The 27,148-nt window shown below is 41.6% G+C and overlaps 1 protein-coding gene across 2 annotated transcripts in view; it reads left to right on the top strand.

Annotated features, from left to right (window-relative positions):
• LOC150076458 ((E3-independent) E2 ubiquitin-conjugating enzyme UBE2O) overlaps positions 1–27,148 on the top strand; it is a 758,089-nt gene that overhangs the window by 471,727 nt on the left and 259,214 nt on the right. For both annotated transcript variants that reach the window (XM_090387793.1, XM_090387794.1), the window contains exon 15: positions 17,635–18,323. In XM_090387793.1, coding sequence (XP_090243919.1) covers positions 17,635–18,323 — 689 coding nt within the window. The remainder of the gene's footprint in view (positions 1–17,634; positions 18,324–27,148) is intronic.

A 27,148-nucleotide genomic window follows, 5' to 3' on the forward strand; every position in this document is an offset into this window, starting at 1 on the left:
TGCTGCTCTCTGGGCCTGCTGCAGTTGGTTTTTCACAGCCTGGATACATAGCCTATGCCACTATAGGTCACATATGGTGACACAGGCCACGTGTCGTATGCCACCAGAGGTCATTATAGGTAAAATGACATTTAAAGTAGATGGTGAGCATCCAGGGTTTGAGACCCCATTCTTTTCTAGTTATGTTGATGATCTTCCCAATGTATTTTTTGATCTTGTCTTTAATGTACCGGGCATGTGGAAGGAAGGACAGTTTATGGCCAAACACAAAACACTTAGATATTTTGCACTGGTGACAGATTTAATTGGCTGTTGTTGATATCCGATAGTTGAAGGTCTGGCTGGATCCAATTTGTGCTTGAGAAGGATCTATACAATCTTTTTGGTTGAGATTTTCAGTTTGTACAATGTGTTCCATTTGTGGAGGCCATCTACAATGGTATTAGTTTTTTCTTCGAGCTAAGCCCTTGAGTTTTTCTCCCCAGCACTGTCAGATCTTTCATGTATGCTAAGTGCTACATCTGATATTCATTGGCGCCTCCGTAGCCAGGTGAGCAGGAGCAGCAGTGCGTAGCACACACTTCTTGATTAGACCGGTGTTTGAGCCCGTGACCACCAAATACGGAGGATACGGAAAGGTCAGGGAATGACCACTGCATATCCCCCGAACAATATTGCCTTAGTTGCTAATGCTCCTAAATAACAAACAAACATAACGGCTGATATTCATTGCCAGGCCATGTATCAAAGACCAGTTTCCAGCAGAGGGGTCCAAAAATATACACCTGCAGCCAACCTCTCATCACTGGTCTCAAGACTTCCAGTTAATTAGATCCAACAAGAGAACAGTCAGCGTTGGATACGTTGCCATCATGAAGGAATGTACTTGGTTGGTGATAATGAGAAAAAGGTAGGTGTTCCCATTGAGCGACTGTTTAATAGTAATCAGAAGATCCAGGGCATACCACAAAAATAGTCCTCAAACTATAACGCCACCACCTCCAGCCTGCCAAACACCAACTGTGCATCCAGGTGTCATGGCCTTGTTTAACTTTCTCCAAATGCAGATACACCCATCAGTATGATAGAGAAATGGGATTCATCACACCAAGCAGATTTCCACATATCAGTGGTCCAGTATTGGTGCTGATGTGCCAATGCAAGGCAGTGTCTTGAGGTGAGCATGGGTACCCATAACAGCTGACAACTGCCATAGCCTATATTAGTTAATGTCTGGCATGCAGTTCATGCAAATATTGGCCTTACCATTCCTATATTGTACTGGGTGATTTGCTGGGCCACTGTGTTGTGTTGTGTTATGTTATGAAGTTATACACGGGATTGCCACTGGCATTGGCCTCACATGGGGCAGCCACAATATGACATGTGGCTGGTTGTTCAACTTCTGTTCAGCCAGTCATGGTATAGTCGTGACACCACAGGTCAAGAGCCCTTAAACATGTTGGCTGTTGTCGAGATACTGACACCCAAATGTCTTGCCCTCGCGGTCATTGTAAATTTGAAGTCGGAAAGACCTCAACAACAATCCAGTCTTCCTCACAGACACTCAAAAAGTGACACCACATGTGCACACTACAATCTTTTATCAGCTGTACCCTGTTTTGAGCCTACACCAGCATCACAGACCAGTTTAATTAAACTGAACAGCAAATTTTGGGTCATATCTTGTTACGGGCATGAAAGTAAGTTTACTTTATAGATTTTGGGGTGCTAAACACAGAAATAGAGCTTAAAATGGCAGATTGGCTCTTGTTTTGAAAAAAGCAGTTTTTTATATTTATAAAAGGCATTTTTTATTTATATGGCAGTAAGATGTAGCTACAAACATACTTGTATCAAACACAGGACCTTTTCGCCTTTTGCTTGTATTCAGCTTCGGGAGCATCCCTTTTTACCATCCAACAATAATTGGCTAATGTGGCAGTACTCCATTTGCTTTTGTATCTTTGTTCCATTGCTGCGATGAATTGATGGAAGCACTCACTATGTTCATCGCTGACAGCACCACAGTTTGGCAGAAAGAAATCCATGTGTGAGTGCAAGAAATGCATCTTAAATGACATGTTGAACCCTAGTTTTTCATAAGAATTAAAGTGTTTTCAGGTTAAACAGTACTAGGGGTTCTTCCCCATCAGCGCATATTCCTGTTAATATCCCCTTTTGTTGAAGCAGACCACCTTTCCTGCCATGCCTGCTGCACATGATTCTCAAGTCTGGTCCTTTCTTCTCTTCTATCAGTGCATAGTATACACTGTTGTGTGATACAGTACACTGTAAAGGCCAGAGATTTAAAAGTATATAGATATTATGATATGTAATGTTTTGTACCATTGTTCATCTGGTCTTTCAGCTGTTGGACTCCTAATGGGACCCACCATTGCCCACACCATGCCCCGTAGAGGAAGGTGAAGTACACCCAGTATAGTTATATTTACTCTGGCAGGTCCCCCACCTAATTTCCTGAGATTTCATTGGCTAGGACCTAAAAAAAAAAAAAGTTACTATAATTTTCACTGAAAGGGGTAAGCTGAATGGTAATAGGGTTGTTGCATGGTTGAATTAAGTTTTTGAGTGTGGGTTTGGAAAGTTTTGGTTTCATTTAATGCGGTCGCAAAGTTAGAGAGAGGGTGGGGAGACTGAAGACTGGGGTGGTAAGGCAGGCAGGGTCAATAGAGAAGGCGACCCCAGATGGTCAGTGAGTCATGCCCATGCCCCACCAGAGGGAAGAAAATGGGGTGGGGAGGAGACAGCATACTTCTCCCCCCCATAAAGTACCATGAAAGAGTGCACTGGTATGAAGAGGCAAATGGCCTTGGCAGCAACTGCAGCAATAGTCATATCCGCTGTGTTCATCTCAGAGGTCACAGCCGCTGGTGTCAGGTTCAGTAGATGTGTAGATCAAGTCTGACTTGGTAATCACTGGTGTCTTCTGCCGCAGAGGGATCTTGAGACAGGTGAGCAGTGGATTGCATCAATTCTCTCTGGTCCTGTTGCAGAAAGTCCTTAGTGTAGTTAACTCAATCTTTCTGTTTGAATGTTTCTGTCCAGTCAGGTTGAGTTGTTTCATTTAGTTACTGGCTTTAGTCATAATAAATAGCAATGTGTTCTCCGCCTAAAAAAACACCTCTTGGTAAACTTGGTGAAGGCCAGGAACTCCTCCCTCGAGTTAGAAGGTGATGCTCCTGTCCCGCTGGTAAATATGTGAGTTCTGTCATAAGTTGACAGCAGAAATCCTCATAATGGTCGTAGCTGTACATAATGTGGGACCATATTTCTGTCTCTCCCCCATGTGCAGGGGGGGTCTTCCGTTATTCGGCCGACCGGGCTAGCCGAGTGGGTAAAGTACCTGCCCGGCAACCCAAAGGTCGCAGGTTCGATTCCCGCCTTGGGCTTGGATCAAAGTACTGCAAAAACCTTGGGAGGTGCAATATGGCCACAGAAGCCGATGCGCCAACAACTACCAAAATCAAAAAAAAAAAAAAATCAAAATCATCCGTTATTCGAAAATAGGTTAACTTGGCGTTGAAGGCACCATGGCCTGTCGGGAGAAACATTGTAAATAAACCTGGGTGGAACCAAGAAGGGGCTCTGGGATACACGCGTCCGACTGTAGGCAGGAGCTTCCTGATAATATCCCCTTTTGTTGAAGCAGACCACCTTTCCTGCCATGCCTGCTGCACATGATTCTCAAGTCTGGTCCTTTTTTCTCTTCTATTCCCTGCTAGGTTGATGGTGTATTCCTCCAGAGTGTAGGATAATCCTTTGATTAGGTAGTATGTCATTCCACAGCGTATAACTTGTGGGTCCCAGGGCAGGACCCCTGCCAGGATTTGGGGGCATGCGTACTAACGGTACGGCATTCACGAGTGATGACCAGGAGAATTGAGCATTTTATGGTGTCCAAAATCTTTTTGTTAACCACGGTTGTTGTCCTGTGGAACCACACCGGGGAAGCGTATGTAATCGCAGGGATGAACAAGCCTTTATATATAGTACAGTGTTAGCATGCATTTTTTGAGCCCCCAGTTCCTTTCTTGTCATTCTGGCTATTAATCTGGCATCAAGTATTTGAGTGGAAGGACAGGTTTGTGTCTAGAATTTTCCTTAGATGCTTTAGTTTGATTGTATGGCTATGGATTTTAATTTGTGGTGATCTTAAGTTCAGACTGCCTTTCAACAGTATAGATTTTGTTTTTGTAGATGATATTTTTAAGAAGTGGACCGTGGTCCAGCCTTGAAGGAGATTAAGTGCTTTGTTTGCTGGACTTCATTTGTGCCCAGCTTTCAACAGCTACTGTCATGTTTAAATCATCTGCAAGGGCCTGCAAATTTACTTCCACCAGATCCAGTGCCAGGAAATGTCTTGGATCATATTCCATAGCAGTGCCCCATAACTGAACCATGGGGAAAACCCCTGTAGAGTGATCTTGTCAACTTATTATATGGTGCTATCACCTGGATTTCTCTGTTGGTTATGTAGGATTCCATAACTTTGTACAAATTCATAGGTGTGTTTGCCCTTCTCACTCTAGCTAGGATGCTCGGTCACCAAATGGTATCAAATGCCCCAGCAAAATTGTCTGAGATGGTAAGGTTTTTTGTTTTTTTTTTGTGTGTCACACCCTGCGGCCCCCCTCAAAACGCTACTCAAGATGTAGATGGTAGAAGTTCCTTGCTTGAATCCATATTGCATTGGCATGATTAGTCCAGCTGTTTCGTAGTGGTGAATTATTTACATATCAGCCTTTCAAGTAGCTTATTTGCCACTGGGAGCAGGGAAATTGGCCAATGAGAGCCCGACTGTTCTGGAAGCTTTGAAGGATTCTTGGGTATGAGCTTCATAGTTGCACGTTTCCAGTCAGCTGGGTAAGTTCCTGTTCATATAACACATGAACAGGAACTGGGTAAGTTCCTGTTCATGTGTTATATAATCTGAGGAGCACCTCCAGGATTTCCACATGTGCTAACTGGTCAGTTCTTTTGGCATTTGCATGGTGACATTTCCCATTGGGAGAGTCAGTATTACCTTTTTTATAATTTCTGGCTCTAGAAGATCTGGGCCATGTAAGAAGTAAAGTGTAAAGTGTGTGTAGGGTCAAACGGCATCAGGGGGTTTTCCCCATCTCCACTTAGTTTACATTGTTATGTGGTATAGTATGCTGTAAAAGCCACAGATTTAAATGTGTGTGGATATTGTAGTGTGTGTGTTGTGTACCATTATTCCTCTGGCCATTTAGCCGCCAGACCTCTGCTGAGGCCCAACGTTGCCCAAACTTCGCCCCGTGGAAGCAGAAAAGGTACCCAGTAGTTCGTAATGTACTCTGGCAGGTCCTGCCACCTAATTTCCTGAGATTTCAGTGATGAGGACCTAAGAAAAAATAATAATAATAACATTTTTGTGTAGTGGGAATAGCGCTAGGATTAAAAGGCTGAAAATTTGGTGGGCGAAAGTAATTTAGATGTAGTTAGATTTGGAGAGTGTGGGGCATTCGCTTGCTTACAGATAGAGTGGGTGGGGAGACTGAATGCTGGTGGGAGACAGGCAGAAATATGGAGTCAGTAGGCAAGACGACTCCAGGTATCAATGGGGCATGCCCATACCCCACCAGGAGGGAAATTTTGGGGTGGCTGGGAGGAGAGGAGATGGAGGACTGCTTCCTCCTCCCCCGCTGGGGGAAGAGAAAAATAGTGGCCGGGCAAGGGAACCGGTTCAGACCACCAGTACAGCATTTAGGCAGTAACTGCTAGTTGTCTGTCCAGTAGGTTGTCATATCTGGGACTGCATCCCAGTCGTGGTTTCCAGGTGTCCAATTTTTTCATGGGAAGAGTTCCGTCCAATGTTTTGATTCGTGGTCATGAGAGTTCAGTGGTACTTGACTAATCCCACACAGTGGGAAGCTACACTGATAACTTCCACGACATTCAGTGTCTCTCTTCCGGTTTAGATCTTTATTGGAACAAGTTTCTATTTGGGATTTATTTCCACATGTGCTAAGTGGTCAGTTCCTTTGGCATTTGCATGGCGACATTTCCCATTGGGAGAGTCAGTATTATGGTGATGGTATTGTTCTTCGCCCCTCATAGAGGTCTTGGGCAAACCTTGAGAACACATTGTAGGTTTCTCTTGATTCCATAAGATAGCTCTCCTGGTCTTTTGGGTTGATGTGGATGGTTGTGATCAGTATGCAGCAATGGTCTTCGTATAGCAAGCAGTACATTATGTGATTCCTGGAGGCCACAGAAGCATAATGGGTTGTCAGTTAAGCCCAGGGTAATTAGTTTCCCTTTGATGGCACCATGACCGGTCAACAAATATGTAGTTAGAAGGCCTGGAGAAAAACAGGATGGAAATTCCAGGTGTGTTCTATGAAGCTCTGGTATGAATTTCTTTGTGATTGCACCTTTGGTTGTATCATTCCAGTGTTGTTGCCGGGAGAGCTGTCGTTTTTCTACAGAGTAGTGGTTTTTCGGATCGGTGGTGTGATCAATAAAGGTGGTCGATCTTCCTCTTGTCAGGTTGTAGAGCATGCCACACTACACAACCTCCAAATCCAGGGAGAGGGCACCCACCAGAGCCTGGAGGATGTGAGCGCTGATGGTGCGGCATGCCTGGGTGATGGTTAGTAAGATTGAGCATTGTATTGATTGGCTGCCATGTTGGCCTTTCTATACCACACAGGGGCAGCATAGGTTATAGCGGGTAGGAATACTGTTTTGTAGAAGAGGCTGAGGGTTCTCCGTTTGAGTCTCCCCTGTCCCTCTGAGTGACTGGCAGCCATTGCTGAGGAGCTTTTTATTTTTTGCTGGATGTAGGTGAGATGTGGCTTGTAAGTTTCCCATCGAGGAACAGTCCCAGGTATTTAAGTTGTGTGACAAACTTGACAGTGATTTCTGGATCTTGATTTGAGCTGGCCAGTTCGGATGGCGATGTCCGTTCAGCATCATAGAGCAGGTTTTTGTGGGTGATATTTGAAGGTTGTTTTGGGCGGCCCACTTCTGTAGGGATGCGAGGGCCTGGTTTCCCGATGACTCCAGCTGCGCCCAGGAGTCCGCAGCCAGCATTAAGATCAGATCACAGCATATGCCTGGGAGGTTGCATTACCGAGATCCTTGTGGAAGAAGTCAACAAGGACCACGTTCCAGAGTAATGTGCCCTGTGTGGAGCCCTGCGGGGAGCCTGTATGTACTTGGTGCGTGATCTGGCAGAAAGGAGCTCTCACTGTGATGTTTCTATGGAAGAGATAAGAAGTAAAGTTTTAGTTGTCTGACAGCATCAGGGGTTTCCCAAATCTCTGCATGAGAGATAAGAAGTAAAGTTTGTTTAGGGTTAAACGGCACCAGGGGTTCCCCCCATCTCTGCATTGCTTTTATTGTGGGTGTACCAGTTCACTGGGAAGGCCAGAGATTTAAAAGTATATGGGTAATGTAATGTAAAGTACAGTGTCGTGCACCATTGTTTCTCTGGTCATTTGGCCACTGGGGCCCAACGTTGCCCACACCTCACCTCGTGGAGGCAGATCAGGCACCCAGTAGTCTAAAATATTTACTCTGGCAGGTCCTGCCACCTAGTTTACTGAGATTTCAGTGGGTAGGACCTAAAAATAAAAAATAATAAAAAAAATAAATAAATAAAATGAATCCATGTATATGCATACATGTATACATTTGAGAACAATAGGACACATGAGGGGGTATCACTAGGCCTTGGATAGTCTGAATTTTGGGTGAGCAGTAATTTGGAAATGTTAAAATTTTGATGTGTAGGGGATGCGCTTACATACAGATAGTGGGGGGGGAGACTGAAGACTGGGGTGAGAGAATGACAGAGATGGAGTCAATAGAGGAGATGGGCCTGATTTTCAGTGGGGGCATGCCCATGTCCGACCGGGAAGGAAAATGTGAGAGGAGAGGAGGAGGAGGAGATGGAAGAGACCATCCCTCCTCCCTTGCCAAGGATAAGGGTTTGTGTGAAGGGGGCTAGGGCTTGCCCTCTTCAGATCATCATGTGGCATCAGGCAACTGGGTTGCGCTGTCTTCTCCGGGATTCACAGCATAGCTTGACATTCATGGGGCAAGCCCCGTCCGTGTATTCCTGGATTTCTCCATTTTGTGATTCAAAATCAATCCCAGTAAATGGCATTGAGTGTCTTTCTTCTGGCAAAGAGGTCCTGTGTAAACTGGGAATGCACTCTGTACTCCTCTTTCGTGTCCAAGAAGTGGTGTTCTATTCCTTTTGGAAGGTATCTAATCCTCGTGATTGGCCGACCGGGCTAGCCGGGTGGGTAAAGCGCCTGCCTGGCAACCCAAAGGTCGCGGGTTCGAATCCCGCCTCGGGCTTGGATCAAAGTACTGCAAAAAACCTTGGGAGCTGCACTATGGCCACAGAAGCTGATGCGCCAATAACTACCAAAAAAAAAAAAAATCCTCGTGATGAGGATACCTCTGAGGTCCTAATAATGTGGACAACTAGGTGATTCCAACTTTCGACCTCCCCGCATGTGCAGTTGGGGGTCCTTTGTAAGGCCAAAACTAAATATTTTCTCATTGTATGGTCCGTGACCAGTTAATAAAGTTGTCATGTGCCATCCCTGGAAGAATCAGGCTGGCTGTTTGGGATAGATTTTCTCCAGGTCAGGTTTATTTATGGTTGATTTCCCCTTTTGTGGTTTCAATCAATCTCCTCTGCCATAATTGCAAGAGGTGGGTCTGCAGTTGTGCTTTCTTGGTTTTATGGCTACTTGTTGCATCACTTGTATAGTCGAGATGTGTAGCGGCCACACCTTTAGATAGCAGGTGTAGTAGCCCGGTTCTGATGACCTCCAGATCCAGGGGGAATGCCCCAGCGACTACCTGGAGCACAGGAGTGCTAACTGTGCTACAGGTATACGTTGTTGTGAACAAAATTGTCAGTTGTATCGTGTCCAGGATTCTTTTTTTTACTGCCAACGTCGTTTTCAGGAACCATATTGCGGATGCATACATGATTGCCAATAAAAATGTCGTCTTATAGTAAAGGGTTAGGGAAGTTTCTTTAGACGCCAATTTTTTCTGTGACTCTAGCCACCAATGCGGAGTAACCTCTGATTTTTTTCTTACATATTTTAGATGTTCTTGGAATGAGAGGTTGTTGTCAAAGATGATGCCTAAGTATTTCAACTTGTTCAGTAGCTTGATGGTAATGCCGTCTATTTTGATTTGCGGTGATCGCTGCAAGTTGAGGCTGTCTTTGTAGATGATATGTTTAGCTGGTTTCTTCTAGCCCACTGTTGAAGTTGCTGTAGTGCCCTGTTTGCCTGGGTCTCCAAGTCAGCCCTGGAGTTGGCCTCTATGGTCATGATAAGGTCATCCACAAAGGCCTGGGCCCTGACTGGTCCCAAGTCCATCCCCAGGAACTCGTCGAGGACCATATTCCACAAGAGCGGTGCAAGCACAAACCCCTGCGACAGCCCCTGTGTATGAACCTTGAAATTTTTTGATGCTGGATTTTAATTTCAACAATTCTACGTGATAAATAACTTTCCATAACTTTGTAGAGGTTGGTTGGGACTGCGGCCTCCCTCAGCCTGGCCAGGATGTGTGGCCACCAAAGTGAGTTGAACGCCCTGGCGAAGTCAATGAAGATGACTAGCAGGTACTTCTTGCTGCAATCCTGTGCTGTTCTGAGTAGATTACCCAGTGCGTCAACCATTGAAGTTCCAGGCTTAAACCTGTACTGATTCGCAGCCACTAGGCCAGCAGCCTCATAGTGGTTAAGCAACTTTCTGTGCAGCAATCTTTCAAATAGTTTAACGGCCTCCGTAGCCGAGTGGGCAGAAGCGGGAGTGCAGTAGTACACGCTCTTTGAGTAGACCGGGGTTCAAGCCCCTGACTGCTGAATACGGTCGATCTGCCAACCCGCACTGGACCAGCATGGCAGATTATGATCCATTTCCCTCAACATGAATTGTTGAGGAGGCTTCCATCCTGCAGTGGGTTGATAATGGCTGCACTTTACTTTACTTTTTTTTTACTAGCCACTGGGAGCAGCATGATGGGTCTGTAAGGTTGGGTCTTTTTTGTTGGGTTTTTAATGATGAGTTTTAAGTTGGCCGTTTTCCATGCGTTTGGGAATTTTCCTGTCTCTAGGCATCGGTTGTAGAGGTTGAGTAGTAGCTGTGGTGCGTATTCTACTGTTCTCTTTAGCGTTTCTGGTTCTATCATGTCCGTCTTTGGGAATTTTCTGTTCCGAATCCGGGTGGCAGCTTTGCTGAGCTCTTCCAGGGTGAATGGGGGTTGAAGTATATGGCATTATTCTCGCATATTTCTTGTGGCTCTTGTTGGATTGGCGTTACTGGTTCCCAATAGATTGCGTCCAGTATATTACTCATATTGCAGTTTACACATGTGGCTTCCCTGTTTTCGTGTGGGCAGGCATTGAATTCGTGTCCTTTTTCTGAACAATGGCCGCATGTTGGAGTTTTCTGTGCACAGGTGTGAGTGGTATGGCCTAACCTGCAGCATCTGAAGCATTTCGGCACAACCACCCGCTCATGGAAGCGGTAGCTTCCCCATTCAGTGAAGATCCTGGTCTGATCCTTTAGTGCTTGCCATGCCTCTGTAGCAAGTTCCACGATCCAACTTCTGTTTGTGCATTCTCTCTCTTTTAAATGATATTTTGGCGTTACTACTTCATGCAGTTATTTAAGTAGTATTTTTTGCTGCAGATTTGTGCAGTAAAGTTCCTCTGCTAGCTGGGTGGCCATAACTTCTGGGCTCACATCATAGATGATTATAGATGGTCCCTTTTTCTTGGGCCATTGGGCCGTCAGCCCCAGGCATCTTGGGGTTTTCAAGGATCTCTTGCTTATCCTGCTTGGTCTCAGTTTCTATCACTACCCAGACGTTTCTTGTCTTGCATATTCCCTTAACCCTAGTTTGCTTGAGGTATTCAAGCAAAATGTTGATTATTTTGTTTTTTAGTTCATCGCTTGTGGAGATTTCCTCTGCATTCTTTGGCCTGAGGATCACTATGTTTGGTGTTGGGAGTAATGTTCTTTTCAGCTGTTGGGTTTCCCTTGCTGGTGGGATCTTCAGCGCATCTGCTTAGGAAGGAGCACGCTGTTGCATGTTTTTTCCTCCCCGTTCGGTGTAGACCTCTAGTTTGACTGTGGCTCAGATTCCAGATGTGTTTTGTACAGAATGGACTCTGGTTTGGTCCATAAAGTAACTATTTGGCCTCTGAGGCCCGCTGACACTCAATTGCTGTTCTCTCTGAACAGGACTTCCAGGGATGTTCGGAGGACACGAGCCTGGTCCATTGGCTCCCCTTCTGGGAGGGTGGGGGTTCAGGAGATTCTCTTGGCTTTGTATCCTCTGGCTTCCGGTCAGACCTTTGACCAGCTTGATTTCAGTTTTTCTTTTTGGCAAGGGGGGTCGGCCTCAGATCTACGGGGTCTCCCTGACAATCTTTTTTTTTATTTTACGTAAACCCCAAACACGAGAAGTATTAGAACCTATAGTACTTAGTACCGTGCTTGGGTTGGAGGTTGAGAGGACGAAAGAAGATATTTGTTGACATTGGACTTGAACTTCTGTAGACTGTAATTTTCAGGAAATACATATGAAGGAAGGTATAAAGCGTTTAGGGCTGAAACCTCAAGCTATGGAAATCAACTATCGTGCCCCGAAATGGCACCGTTTCACCCACCAAAGAAGGGCCAGATAGCCCTGAAATGGTGCCATCCGGGTGGTGGTATCCATCTGAAAATAAGTAACATTAGTCTTCTTTTCAGGTGAAGCGGTACTTATTCGAAGTAGTACAATATCATGCCAACTCGTTGTGAAGGTATTCACAATATGAGATATAACTAAAACGATACCATTTTGCTAACATTCTGTTAATTCAGATTTGGCTATTTATTATTGATGCTTTCGCACTATACTTATACATAGTCTTTCCATAGCTTGAGGCTTCAGCCCTAAAAGCTTTATAGTCTAAACACATCATACACCATCAGGCATCTCTCATATTGCGGAGTTAGACTTCATAACTGTTTTGCCATCATTGCATCACTTGGGTACCTACCAACCCACCGAAGAAGGGCCAAATAGCCCTTAAACGGCACCAGGGGGAGCCTGATGATGTCCGGAGTTTCCAAGAATAGGTAACAACAGCCTTCTCCACATCATACACCATCAGGCATCTCTCATATTGCGGAGTTATACTTCATAACTGTTTTGCCATCATCACTTGGGTACCTACCCACCCACCGAAGAAGGGCCAAATAGCCCTTAAACGGCACCAGGGGGAGCCTGATGATGTCCGGAGTTTCCAAGAATAGGTAACAACAGCCTTCTCCACTGGGGAAGCGTTGCCTATTCGAGGAGTTTATGAGTTTTTGAGTGGTGTGAGTTGAAGGAGTTACTGTCCCTTTCATTCTTCTACACCGTTTCTTTTCCTCTTCCACTCCTACTATTACTTTTCCTCTACCTTTTTGCTTTTCTAAGTCTAATAGGGACAACTGGATAGTCGAGCTATTATCCCACACAAATACAAAATAGCCCTGAAATGGCACCAGTGGGAGCTTGATGATGTCCGGAGTTTCCAAGAATAGGTAACAACAGCCTTCTCCACTGGGGAAGCGTTGCCTATTCGAGGAGTTTATGAGTTTTTGAGTGGTGTGAGTTGAAGGAGTTACTGTCCCTTTCATTTTTCTACACCGTTTCTTTTCCTCTTCCACTCCTACTATTACTTTTCCTCTACCTTTTTGCTTTACTAAGTCTAATAGGGACAACTGGATAGTCGAGCTATTATCCCACACAAATACAAAATAGCCCTGAAATGGCACCAGTAGGAGCTTGATGATGTCTGGAGTTTCCAAGAATAGGTAACAACAGCCTTCCCCACTGGGGAAGTGTTGCCTATTCGAGGAGTTTGAGTTTTTGAATGGTGTGAGTTGAAGGAGTTACTGTCCCTTTCATTCTTCTACACCATTTCTTTTCCTCTTCCACTCCTACTATTACTTTCCCTCTACTTTTTTGCTTTTCTAAGTCTAACAGAGACAAGTAGATAGTTGAGTTATTATCCCACACATATACAAAATAGCCCTGAAACGGTGCCGTCTGGGTGGTGATATCCATCTGAGAATAAGTAACATTAGTCTTCTCCTCAGGTGAGGCATTACTTATTCTAAGTAGTGCAATATCATGTGGCAACTCGTTGTGAAGGTATTCACAATATGAGATATAACTTAAAACGATGCCGTTTTGCTAACATTCTGTTAATTCAGATTTGGCTATGTATTATTGACGCTTTCGCTCTATACTTATACATAGTATGAAGGAAGGTTGTTCCAGAAAACGGCAGTTGAATGAATAAATGAGGAAGATGAAAAGTTGGTTCTGTGAGTTTGAAGTTGTACAGTAAATGGGTGTTGGCTGGTAGCAGGCACATGTTCAGACTGTTTTGAAAGAGAGAGTGGGAATTATAGAAGCCAATTCAGAAGAACAGTGCCCGTGGAAATAACTGTAGAAGAGGCATGCAGCAGAAACAATACGTCTATGAGACAGCGAGTGGAGAGACTGTTAGTTATGAATCATTAATTAATCTGACTGCCCTCTTCTGAATTGAATCAAGAAGCCTGAGAGAGGTTTTTGGGGCACCACCCCAGATGTACGAACAATATTCCATGGTAGGGCGGATTTGAGATTTGTTAAGAGTGAACAGCTGTTTGGAAGAAAAGTAACATCAAAAGCGAAAGAGAAAACCAAGTTTTTTAGATGCAGAGAAAGCAATATTTGTACTGTGCTTGTGCCAAGAGAGATTAGAAGTCAGGGTAATCCCTAAAAGAGATATATCATTTTGCCTAGAAATTGGAGTGTCACCAAAGATAAGCATAGGAACAGAAGAATCCTTTTTCCGAGATATAAGACAAGACTGAGTTTTAGAAGGATTGAAATCAACTAAGTTGTCTTTGCCTCACTGGAGAATTACCTGGAAATCAGCATTTAAGGAATTGGTAGCAGATTTTCGAGAAGTTGAAGCTAATTGAGCAGGATAAGATTTCTCAAAATGGAAAGTGGAATGCAGCATGCTATGATCGGCAAAACTATGGATATGGATAGGATTTTCAGTCAATGGAAGAAGGTCATTAATATACAAGAGGAAAAGAGTGGGGGAAAGAACTGAACATTGGGGGACACTGGCATTAGTGGAGAAGTTAGAAGAGAGCCATCTAGCATCACCCTCAGTGAGCGATCAGAGAGAAAACTGGATAACCAATTACAAAAAACAGTTGTCAAAACCATAAGATGGAAGCTTGTTTAGAAGACCTTTAGGCCAAACACGATCAAAAGCCTTTGAAATGTCAAGAGCAACTGCTTGTGTTTCACCCAACGTTTCCATTGAATTAGGCCATAAATGGGTAACATAAGCCAGAATATCACCAGTGGATCGACACTGACAGAATCTATACTGGTGATCATTGATCAGACGGAAGGTTTCTAAGTAGTTTAAGAGTTGGTGGTTAATTGATTTCTCCATTGCTTTAGAAACAGTAGAAGTAATTGCAATGGGATGATAATTGGATGGGAGAGATTTGTCACCATTTTTAGGAACTGGCTGGGTATCAGCAAATTTCGAAGAAGAAGGAAAAACACCTTTAGAATAAGAAAGTGAAAAAAAGGCAGCAAAGAACAGGAGTACAGGTTTTGAGAACAAGGGGAGAAATCCCATCGGGACCTGGAGCTTTCTTTGCATCAAGATTCGTCAAAATCCTTTTGACATTCTTTTGACGGAAGACCACAGGAGGCATTTAATGGAGCGTGTTGTTGGGAATTGTCGGATGTGGTTTACAAAGATCATTAATATATGAATTGGAAGAAAAGTGGGATGCTAGCAGGTCATCTTTATCCTTGGCTGACGTGAAAACAGAACCATCTGGTTTGGTCAGAGGTGGGACAGAGATGGGCAAAAGTTGTGGCCAATAGCTTTGGCAAGAGAACAGAATGCTCAGCTACCATTAGGGGAAGAAGCAAGTTTTGTACTCTTCTAATACCTCTCATGTTTGGGGTTTTCATTAAAAAAAAAAAAAAAAATATATATATATATATATATATATATATACATAAATATACCCTATACCGTAACGATCACAATGTTAAATTAGTTATATCCTTAGCTAAATACAAAAGATATAAGTCCAAAATATATTTAAATCCTTCAAAATACTTATTTATTACAATTAAAAATCCTACTGTTCTTCTGGGCTACTGGTAAGCTATGATATTCCCTCCAAAACACCAATATGATAGCAGTATGAGTAGTGAGTTATAACTTACAAATCACTAGCTAAATTTTAAAAATACACTAACGAACGCTACTAAGCCTATTTAATGTATTTGTAAAACACAAATTAATACGTTAACTAATCAAAAAATAATAATAAGAAGAAGAAAAAGAAGAAAATTCAAGGAAAATGTTTCCGTTTTCCAGCAGCTCCAGTAATCCACGTCTTCACCCTTATAGTCTCGTTCCCAGCTTTTGTGGGTTTGCTTCTGTGTAGAAGCGTTACATTCACTACACAGGTTATTTACAGCATTATGTGCCATCAAGCTTGCCTTAGAAAATATTCTCCATCTGTCCATCCAAAAAAAGTGTAATATATACAAACTCACAGAGTGCACTTTTAGCCTTACAAAATTCTTAGGCGCCTCCGTAGCCAGGTGGGAAGGAGCAGCAGTGCGTAGCACACGCTTCTTGATTAGACCAGGGTTCAAGCCCGTCACCACCGAATGCGGAAAGTTCAGGGAATGACCATCGCATATCCCGGAGCAATATGGCCTTAGTTGCTAATGCTCCTAAAAAAACCAAAACAACAACAAACAACATAATTCTTTCTCGCCAACGCATCCTGTAATAACAACAATAAAAACTCAGCTGATGCATATCCATGAACACCAGCAAGTAGTCATCTTTTATTGGATCCCTGGCCACACTGGAATATCACGGAATGGAAAAGCAGATTATGCAGCAAAACAATCATGCAACATAGCATAGACACATTACTACGTTCCACATATTGACTACAGATACTATATAAGACATGTATGTAAGGAACAGTGGACACTTCTATGGCAAGCTCAATTGCAGAACAAGCTCCTTCAAATGAAATCTGAACCATAGTTATGGGCTTCCGGTTTCCATGTAAACAGAAAGTAAGAATTCCTCCTATCCAGAGTGCGAACTGGTCACTGTCACCTCACTCATATTTATCTACTCACAGGAGATGACCCTCCGAAGTGTAAGCACCGCAACTCTCTCTCTTCTCTGTACACACTTCAACTCTCTTCTCACAATAAAACACATTCTCATTGATTGTATGCTATACACTAATGCCCGAAAAGCCTCATTCAGTATTCTACGAAATCTTCAAGAACCTTTAACACACTTCATGATATTATAGGCAACGATGCAAATCTTTCAGAATTTTTCTGCTTCCTAAAAGGGATACAGCTGTATGATCGCCTCTGATATGATTCTATAATCGCCATGTCTGACCTCCGTACCGTTGATAGGTGCAATATGGCCCTAGTAGCCCTTGCACCAGAAATAACAATACCAAGCATTTATAATATAGTATTAACATATTTTGGACTTTTACAATTATATTATTGTAAAAGCGTGCATTGTAAAATTAACTAGCTTTACATTATTATCAGGACTCCATGACAGTATGGTAGCCTCGCCACTTGTCATTCCCTTTAGGAAGTTTGGTTTGAAATCTTTTTTCTGACAAGACCCCTATAATTAGATATTCCGAGATGGTAGTTAGTGTTTTTCACTGTGAATTATTCCAGGTTTTTCATTCTGCCCAACTTAGAAACTGACCCATGAACACTTTTACATGCATAATACAGTGTGCATATGTACCAGCTTGTAAGTTGTGCAGACTGAAAAAACTGGAATAACCCACACAGGAAAAACTCTGCACCCTGATAATGGCTAATTGATAAAAACCACAAAGAGAAAGAGGCCTTTTAATACATAAAGACCAAATGAACCAGCACACCTCATAAACTGACACATTAAAATCATAATACTGTAGTTGATACAACATAAAAATAATAGTTTTTGTTGCATCATTTTTTATTTTACTGAAATTAAAAAAATTTTGTGACTGTAACTGCAAGATTATAATCACTGGAGGGGAGATCATCCCTGAAATGTATAATTATCAGACTCTTAATAATAAATTGATTCTAAACCCTACAGAGGTGAGGTGCATATTACACATTTTTCAAGTAATGATAAAAAAAATTATGATTATTAACATAACCAAATTTTTGCCTACATTTTATTCCTTAGCCTGAATTATCCTAATACACCTTTTGGTAATGAATTATCCTAATTTAGTCTAAATAGTGCACTAAATTAGGATAATTTAATTTTGGTGTATAATATAACTACGAGAAAAGTAAATTAATCCATTAATAAAATGCTCAGTTTAGTACTGATATTTTTAGTCATATTATTTAATAAATTTTTATTTGTATGGCTACAAATGGTAGTTAGTGATTTATAACAATAATTTATTAATGTTAATTGCATCAAATCTATTTTTTAATAATTTTTAGAGTTCTGGATCAGTTGCTTGGTACTGCTTACTTTCATGAACGACATCTGCAATCATTAGTAGAGAGATTACGGCAGCGAGGACGAGTGAACAGTGTGCAACACATGGCCGATCAGATTTCTCGCCTTTTTTCTGCTGGAGTTGGTGAAATGAATGCAGATATTGATACTAATGAAAAGCCATTTTCTGAAGATTTCAAGAATCCCATCATAATTGATGATATAGTTGTTAATGATGTAACTGTAAATGTATTAGATCAGAACAAATTAGGAGATTGTAATTTAGGTGCTTTCTCTGATACATCTAACGAAATGCAAAATAATAGTTTAACAAATGGACATGAAGTGAACTTTAAAACATCAAATACTGTGACATCTCCCACAGGAACCCTTTCAGCTGGTAATATTGAACCACGAAATGTGTGTCAACAGCTTTGTGCTATTCTTAAAACTCGGCTGCTCAAAGCACATGAAGATGTAGAATTGAGGTTTGGTATGTCAGTTACATCCGTAAATAGTGCAATGTTAGATGTGGAAAGTGAGACCTGTATCAAACCAACTGAGTCAGAAAATTCTAGTCAAATTGAACAGCCTCCTGTTGTTGAAGCTAAAGATGCTGTTCTACCCTCCACAGAGGAAGATGGACTTGAAAAAGAAGATGAAATGGATATTATGAGCACTGCTGGTCAAGGTATGATTTAAAATTTTCTTTAATTAATTGAATTTGTGTGAATATCTTGCCACATTTAAAAACAATGTCTGCATAATCTATAACACACTAGACAAAAGCATGATTATGGAAGTACAGACTATAAAAAAAGCTGAGCACATCAGTTGTTGAGAACAACGGCCCTGAGTGCCAAGCGATAGTAAAAAGTGATTTTCTTCCTACGAATATATAGTGCTCTCCCAAAGTGTTATAGTTTTATTTCTTTTCTAGCATCACCTGTTCTTTTGTTTACTTGAAGTGATTCTGTACTTTAAAGGACAAAAGTAAGAACCTGGAGAGGAAATCTACCTTTCTTTTTTATTCTATATATTTATTATTAACCCTTTACTTACTTCAACAACCGCTTGGTCACTGGTGGCACCGCTCCTGCCTCCACGTGGCGGGGCCGGTAACCTGGGGGATAAGCCAATCCCCGGGGCTAAAAGGAGCAGAGATGGAAACAAGTGATTTTCCACGCTTAGAGCCGAAGAGCTCTCAACCAAATGCCACACACACGACACTGTCCATGACTTCTCTATCTCAAAGAGAATTTCCGACGGGCTAGCCAGGTGGGTAAAGTGCCTGCCTGCCTGGCAACCCAAAGGTCGCGGGTTCGAATCCCGCCTCGGGCTTGGAACAAAGTACTGCAAAAACCTTGGGAGGTGCACTATGGCCACAGAAGCCGATGCGCCAACAACTACCAAAAAAAAATAAAAAATAAATAAAAGAGAATGAAGAAAGTTGGCAGACAGGAATTACCAGCATTCCTGATAATACGTTCTCTATAACAACCTGTGGGCAAGCTCTCACCCTTTATCATTCAGAGATGCTGCAGGTTCACCAAAAATGGTGAAACATCTCCAATCTGGATATTTATTAAGTGACCACCAATTCTTGACCCTCTGAACTATTATTACGTCTGACATCCTTGAGTGGAATCCCAGTTCAAATCACACCACATACCACCCTCAATTCTTCAAAGGGAATGATCACTGAATGGGATCTATTGAACATTCCTGAAGATGAAATATCCCAGGAACTTAAAGAACAAAAAGTCACTCAGGCAAAGATAATCATGATCCGAAAAGATGGCAGTATAGTTCCTACCCGGAGTATAATTTTAACTTTTAGTTCTCCAAACCTACCAGCTTCAGTCAAGGCAGGATATTTAAACTGTCACATTCGGCCATATATTCCGAACCCCCTAAGATGTTTCAAATGCCAGAAATTCAGCCATTCCCAGACAGCATGCCGTGGAGACGCAACATGTGCAAACTGTGGGTGTAAAACTCTCACACAAGCAGAATGTAAGGCACCAACCCCACAGTGTCCAAATTGCAAGGGCAGCCATCCGGCATACTCCAAAGACTGCGACCTCTGGAAGTTGGGGAAAAAAATACAAAAGTATAAAGTTGAAAATAAAGTTTCCTACCAAGAGGCAAGAAAACAAGTAAGATTAAGTAATTCAAAATGCACTTATGCCTCTGCTACTTATAGTCACCAGTCAGTAGCATGTCAGACAGAAGTGTCCATCCCTCCACGTACATCGATCTCAGACTGGGCTCGATCAGTCCTCGGCCCAACAAAGGCAGTCGATCAATGCAGTAATATGCCACTGACAGTTCCATCCCAGAGACTTCCCCATTGTCAAGCAGTGGAAAATTTGCAAAAATTAGATCCAGTTGAGGTGAAGCAATCTCGCCCCTCAAGCATGGACACAGATGATACCACCAACTCAGAAGGTCTGCTTGAAATATATGCAGATGATGATATGGAAGAAGGCAATGACTCAAGATGCCCAAATTTTTCAAGAAAAGAAAAATCAAAACCCGACAGATATAAATAAGCCACTCACAGACTCCTCTTCCACTCACAAAACCAAATAATGGAACAAATCGTACAATGGGATTGCAGAGGTTTTCGCAGCAATATTGATGATATCTGTGAACTAATTCACCGTTACAATCCTGCTGCCATATGCTTGCAAGAAACAAATCTAACAACAAAAATATCCGTTTCAGTCAAAAAACTATACTATCTTCAGAAAAGATTGATCTGAAACTAACAGCCCCCATGGAGGATTAGCTATACTAGTGGAATCACGAGTCCCCTCCATGCACATTCCATTGAAAACACCATTAGAAGCTGTTGCTACCTGTATAGTAATCGGTATCACACTGACACTGGCCTCAATTTATCTTCTGCCGAATCAATCATGTACAATTCAGCAACTGTTAAATCTAATTTCTCAATTACCAACTCCTATTTGTTTACTAGGAGATTTTAATGGGCATCATCCATTATGGGGATCTCTGGTCTCAGACAGGCGTGGTGAACTCATTGAAATGTTACTTGACCGAGAGAATGATGCTATTGAATACTGGCTTACCGACATACATCCATTTTCCTACTGGGTCAACCAGTGCAATAGGTCTCTCAATTTGCTCTCCGATCCTCTTCTCAACTATAGAGTGGGCAGTACATGACAACCTCTGAATAGTGACCACTATTTGCTGATCTGTAGTATTCAAACCACGTATTCCAAACAAACTGAAACAAAAACAAAATGGAAATTTACCAAAGCAAACTGGACGAAATTTACCAGTCATGTATCTTTTGATGATGATATCATAGTCTTCTGCTATTGACTGTCACCGATCATATCACAATACAGATACTAACAGCTGCAAAGGCCACCATCTCATAGTCTCAAATAAGAAACCATCGGCATACCAATCACTGATGGAATGGTGATTGTAGCAAAGCGAAGAGAGAAAAAACACAGCATGGAACACCTTCCACAAACATCCCACCACTGCCAACCTTATTAACTTCAAGAGACTGAGAGCCAAAGCTCGTTATATCCGTCGGAAGGCAAAAAAAGATTCATGGATAAAATTTGCCTCCTCAATCAACAAAGATACTAATACCTGAATAATCTGGGAAAAAATAAAGAAACTAAATGGTAAATATCATAAGTTGCCTTCTCCTATTATTAGTAGGAAGGAGATCTCATCTGCTGATGAAATTGCCAGTGCCCTAGGAACGGTGTTCTGTGAATTGTCTGCCTCAACTGCATATCAATCATCTTTTCAAAAATTAAAGCTGAAGCTGAGAAAAGGAAACTAAACTTCAAAACTACATGTCCTTTTACCTATAACCAACCACTCACAATATCTGAACTGAAAGAATCTATATATACCTCAAAAAGTAGCTCTCCTGGCCCTGATGGAATCTACAATATAATGATTCAACATCTCAATCAGAAATCACTAATTTCATTGCTAAACTTTTACAGTAGAATATTCTCAGAACATATATTCCCTACTTCCCAGGTTTAGATATGGTAATAGCCATACCTAAACCTGGGAAAGACCATTTGAATCCTAACAACTATAGACCCAATTTCTCTAACCAGCTGCCTGAGTAAGATTTTGGAAAAAAATGGTTCACTATCGACTCACCTGGTACCTTGAATCCAAAAACATAATCAGTAATAATCAGTTTGGTTTTTGGAAGAATAGATCTTCCCTAGACCTAATCACCAAAGCTGAATCCAACATAAGAAATGCATTCATCAGAAATCAACATCTCGTCATGATATGCCTTGATATAGAGAAGGCCTTTAATACCACATGGTGCTAAGAGATCTCCATTCTATTCATATGAGAGGCCATTTACCATATTTTATTCAAAGCTTCCTTCGGCACAGATCTTTCCAAGTGAGGTACCAGCAGGTTTTATCTCAAACATACATTCAAGAAGAAGGAGTCCCACAAGGCTCTGTTCTTAGTGCCATTCTGTTTGCAATACGAATAAACAACATCACAAACAGCATTCCAAATACCGTTGACTCGTATTTCTATGCAGATGATCTTACCATATCCTGCCATTCCCAGAATATGAACTATATTGAGAGGCATCTACAAATATCCATTAATAACATTGAATTATGGATGGCGCAAAATGGATACAAACTGCCAAGCCACAAATCTACAGCTATACATTTCTGCACCAAGCGCACAATGCATCCTGAACCTGAGTTGCACTTGGCCGATCACCCACTACCAATTGTGAACAGTATTCGCCTCCTAGGGCTAATTTTTGATAAGAAGTTAAACTTCCAGGAGCACATCAAGTATCTAAGAACCACTTGCACAAAGAAAATGAATATACTCTGGGTCATCTCTAGTACATCTTGGGGTGCCGATCGTTATACCCTGCTCCACTTATATAAATCTCTAATTAGATCTCGGCTAGACTACGGAGCATCTGTTTATGACTCAGTTAGGGAGAGCACCTTGGCCCGTCTTGCACCCATCCAACATTCTTCTCTTAGGCTATCTTAAGGTGCATATAGAACATCACCAGTTCAAAGTCTTTATGTTGAGGCTCACGAACCTCCACTTAGCATCAGAAGAAAGATTTTGCTGATGAACTACTCAGCTAAAATTAAAAGCCTGCCGACTCATCCGGTTTGGCCACTGTTGCATAATCCTCAATTGAAAATCCATTATGCAAATAAACCTAGAACAATTCGGCCTTCTGGTATCAGATTGCAGAATCTAACAGAAAGCTGGAACATTGAGCTTGATAATATCCTCAGAGAATCAAAAGATCCGGATCCCCTGTGGACTAACTTCACACTTTCTTCTGATGAATACTTTGAGCAGTGGGGTAAAGGATCTATAGCAAATATTAACATCCAACAACTACATATTGCTCTCTCACAAAAGAGCCCTTTACCAAGATCTATACTGATGGTTCAAAGTCTGACAATCGAGTGGGTGCAGCTGCTGTCTTCCTTAGTACAACTGTTTCTATTTCACTTCCATTTCCGAATGCAGCAGTTACACTGCTCAGCTCCATGCCATTAAGCTTGCTCTGGAAAACATCTCACTGATATCAATAAATAAAAGTATAATATATACTGATTCACAGAGTGCTCTTTTAGCTTTGAAAAGGACTTCTCCACTTAAAAATCCTTTATTAAAGCTTATAAAACATAAGCTGATGCGTCTTCATGAGCATCAGAAAACTGTTATCTTTTCATGGATCCCTAGCCACAGTGGTAATTCCAGGAAATGAATGTGCAGACAGTGCTGCTAAGTATCCTTCCATCATATCCTCAACAAATGACCTAGTCCCATATCCTGATTATAGACATAATATACGAAGAACATCTATGGAACAATGGACACTTCTGTGGAAAATGCAAACAAATAACAAGCTATTCCAAATAAAACCTGAACCACAATTATGGACTTCTAGCCTTCATAAAAATAGAAAAGAAGAAGTGATATTAGCCAGAACTCGTATAGGTCACACATCTCTATCTGCTTACAGGAAACGATTCTCTGCAGTGTGCGCATTACTTGCAACCACTTACAGTAAAACATGTACTCCTTGAGTGTAACTTGTTCAGCAATGCCCGATGAATGTCTTTTAGTTTCATTTCAGATCTACAAATCTCTCTGAATTCTTTTTCTATATTAAACAAATAAAAATGTATGACCGTTTCTAACTGCTCACCGTGCAGTTATCATAAGTAACTCAATTAATTTGGGAGGTGCAATATGGCCTAAGTAGCCCTTGTTCCAGAAAACACCATAACAACAATTAGAACAACATAATAGGTAATTAAAATATGATTATATTAACTTATTCAGTTTAAATTTCCAAGCTAGATAACAGTACCACCGTTTGTACTAATGAAGATTACTAATGAACTGCTGAGATGATTTCTAAATGAGTGAATGTGAAACAAAAAGTTGAATCTTCCTCCTCTATCCAGGTGTAGCAAAAAGTGGTTGGTTGAACACTTTATGGCATTAAGCTGTACAGGAAGGTCTTCTGTTATCGTTTTTTTTATTCACTCAATCAATACACTTTTGCCATGGAACTAGAAAAGAATCCTTGCTTCCTTTCCTGTATGTCCTCATTAGCATTTCTTATAAAAACATATGTTCTTCAGTTTATATACGTATAAACCTAGGCTCAGATAACATCTGAATTTTAAGACCAACCTTTCTGTCAGTATTAAATCTGGATCTAATGAAAAACCTCATTGTGCAATCCCTCACCTCAGATGCTACAAATCTTGGAAAGTGGTCTCTGAGCTTTCCAGATAGAAAAAACTTGGGGGTGGGGGGGGACTGTTCAATTTTTTTTTTTTTCATGAACAATATATAACAAACACAAATTTCAGTATCCTCCACCCCATCACTATCATACTCCCTTATTATCTTGACCTAGAAAAGATGTTCATAGTTTTGAGGACATGAGAAATATGTCAAGATAGTGCTAAATTGCAACAAATCCACAGAAGCGACTTCTTCCTACTGAAATGAGGGACATTTATTTATTTATTTTTGGCTAATGCAGAAAACATTTGCCTCCTTGTATCATTTGGCTTTACTAACACAACTTGAATTTTGGCTTTATTAATACTAACACAATATGAAGTAACTCATATAAGAGTGCCACAAACGTACAATCCAGAGTTACAAATTATTAGAGAAGACAGAGGAGCATAGAAGCAATACCAAATTGGAGGGAAGCAATACCCTTAAATGAGTATACATCATTTGCTTGTGGAGTATTTTTTTAATGGTGTATACTCATTCAAGGCTTCTGTAATTAATGTCTTAAAGGTATACCATAATTCAATTACATTCTCTCTCTGTGAGATACCTACCCAGTTAATAGACGCATGGAGCACCTGCAGCCATCGTAATTTTCTTTCCTGAATTATAACCCATTCCTTTGCCTGTAACTACTGCTACCTCTCTTTCTTCATCATCTACCATAGAACTCCACAATCACTTTCTGCTACTGATTCCTGTACTATCGGCCCTGTTATGTCATCTGGTTCATGTTTTATGATCAGGTTTACAATATTCTTTTCCCCTAATACTTTCTCTGGCATGGTGATACAAATAACAATCATCTAGTTGACTTAAATTTTGTTCTCTCCCATGTCGAGTTCACTTCCAATCAATTAGAGGCAACTTAAAATCACCCATATTAAGACATTCACGCTTACTTGCCCATTCCATTTGTTTGCATATAGAGGCTCTCATCATAATCTTCACAATCATGTAGCCCGTATTACCCCCACTCTCTTTATAACTTTTTTTCCAACTATCTCACACCATACAGATTCTATACTAGCAGACAAAACATCTGAATCTGGGAAAGCTTTTGTCTCAGGCTGCTTTTGATATCTGCCCTTTCTTTCCTAAATGTATTGTACATTCCATACTGAAACTCATCATCCTCTGTCTCCGGGTGGCACCGTGTTTCCGTAAGCCCTGTTATGTTAACGTTGCCCTAACCAGCAGTTCAAATTCATTCGTTTTATTGGTGTCACTTCTAACATTACTATATAAAAAAGACTTAGTGTTCTTGTATAGTTAACTACACTGACACTCATTTAAGTTATTTAAGCTTGCTTCCCTGTCATTAGTTACCCACTCATTTGAAGCATTTCTGTCCTGAGAACATCTTACTAATGTGATCTGTTGCAGTAACAAATGATAATAATATTTATCTGATGACCAATATCATCAGATAAATGCATATCAATATTACCCTCCCCCCCCCCTCAAACTAGCAGTTCCCCTGAACCTCTAAGGTATCCTCAGCGATACTGGCGAAAACCCCTGCACTGCCTTTGTTTAAATGTATCCCGTCTCTACAAACAAATTCCTTCTACCTACAAGTGCAGACCAAGCTTGATAAAAATTTCCCCCAAAAGCATTGCAGAGTCCTTCAAGTCTTGAGTTTATCCACAAGACTTTCAGCATATAATCCCTCCTGTCGTGCCTGGGTAGAATTACTGACACATAGACATTCTAATCTAACTTTCAGCATTTCTTCAGCATGTTCCTATATTTGTCTAACAAATTGTTACATCGTATTCTGTGACAACTAAATCCTCTGCTTGCACCTTCACGATGATGGAACTGTTAGTAACCCTGGGTATAACCCCGATGTGCAAGTCCTGAAATACAGCACCTAGTATACTGAAAGTGACCCCAGGTGCAAACCAACGTGAGCAGGGCTCGAGGTGTGGACGCCACACCTCGAGCCCTGCTTACGTTGCTCCACACTACATGGAGAAATGCAGCCCCTCTGTATGACCACGTAAGATAAGGTGATACGTGGCTATCGTCAACCGGTTCAAAACCACCACTTTGCTTATTGGATGCTTGAAGTGTAAGAACCCATGTTTAGTCTCCAGAGCAAAGCTCTGGCTTCCCTCCCACCTCTTCCATCATATGGTATCATTGATGTCTTTTGAGGTTATGATGATCATAATGCCCATCACAACCTCAAAGATGGGCAAGATACAACCTTGCTTACATTTCAGTGGGCCGCCTCCGTAGCCAGGTGGGAAGGAGCAGTAGTGTGTAGCACATGCTTCTTGATTAGACCGGGGTTCGAGCCCGTCACCACCAAATATGGAGGATGCGGAAAGGTCAGGGAATGACCACCGCATATCCCGGAGCAATATGGCCTTAGTTGCGAATGCTCCTAAAAACCAAATAACAAACAAACAAACATTTCAGTGGTACAGCTCTAAAACAGTTCTCACAGGCTGTCCACTAGAGTCCATAGGACTGAGCCTCTTGATAACAATAGAAGGCTTCCAGATCAGCTGTTGTATAATCGCCCTTTCACTGCTCTGCCAGAGAGTGATTGGAGAAAGTCCAAGCGTATGTTATTGTGTATGTGCAGGTCGCATTTTCAAAGCCGTATGATGTCAAGGAGCTGGATATATTCTTGCCATGTGTATGCCATAT

The sequence above is a fragment of the Mastigoproctus giganteus genome, chromosome 13 (genome assembly GCF_048544385.1).
Source record: "Mastigoproctus giganteus isolate SK-2022 chromosome 13, ASM4854438v1, whole genome shotgun sequence".
Taxonomy (NCBI): domain Eukaryota; kingdom Metazoa; phylum Arthropoda; class Arachnida; order Uropygi; family Thelyphonidae; genus Mastigoproctus; species Mastigoproctus giganteus.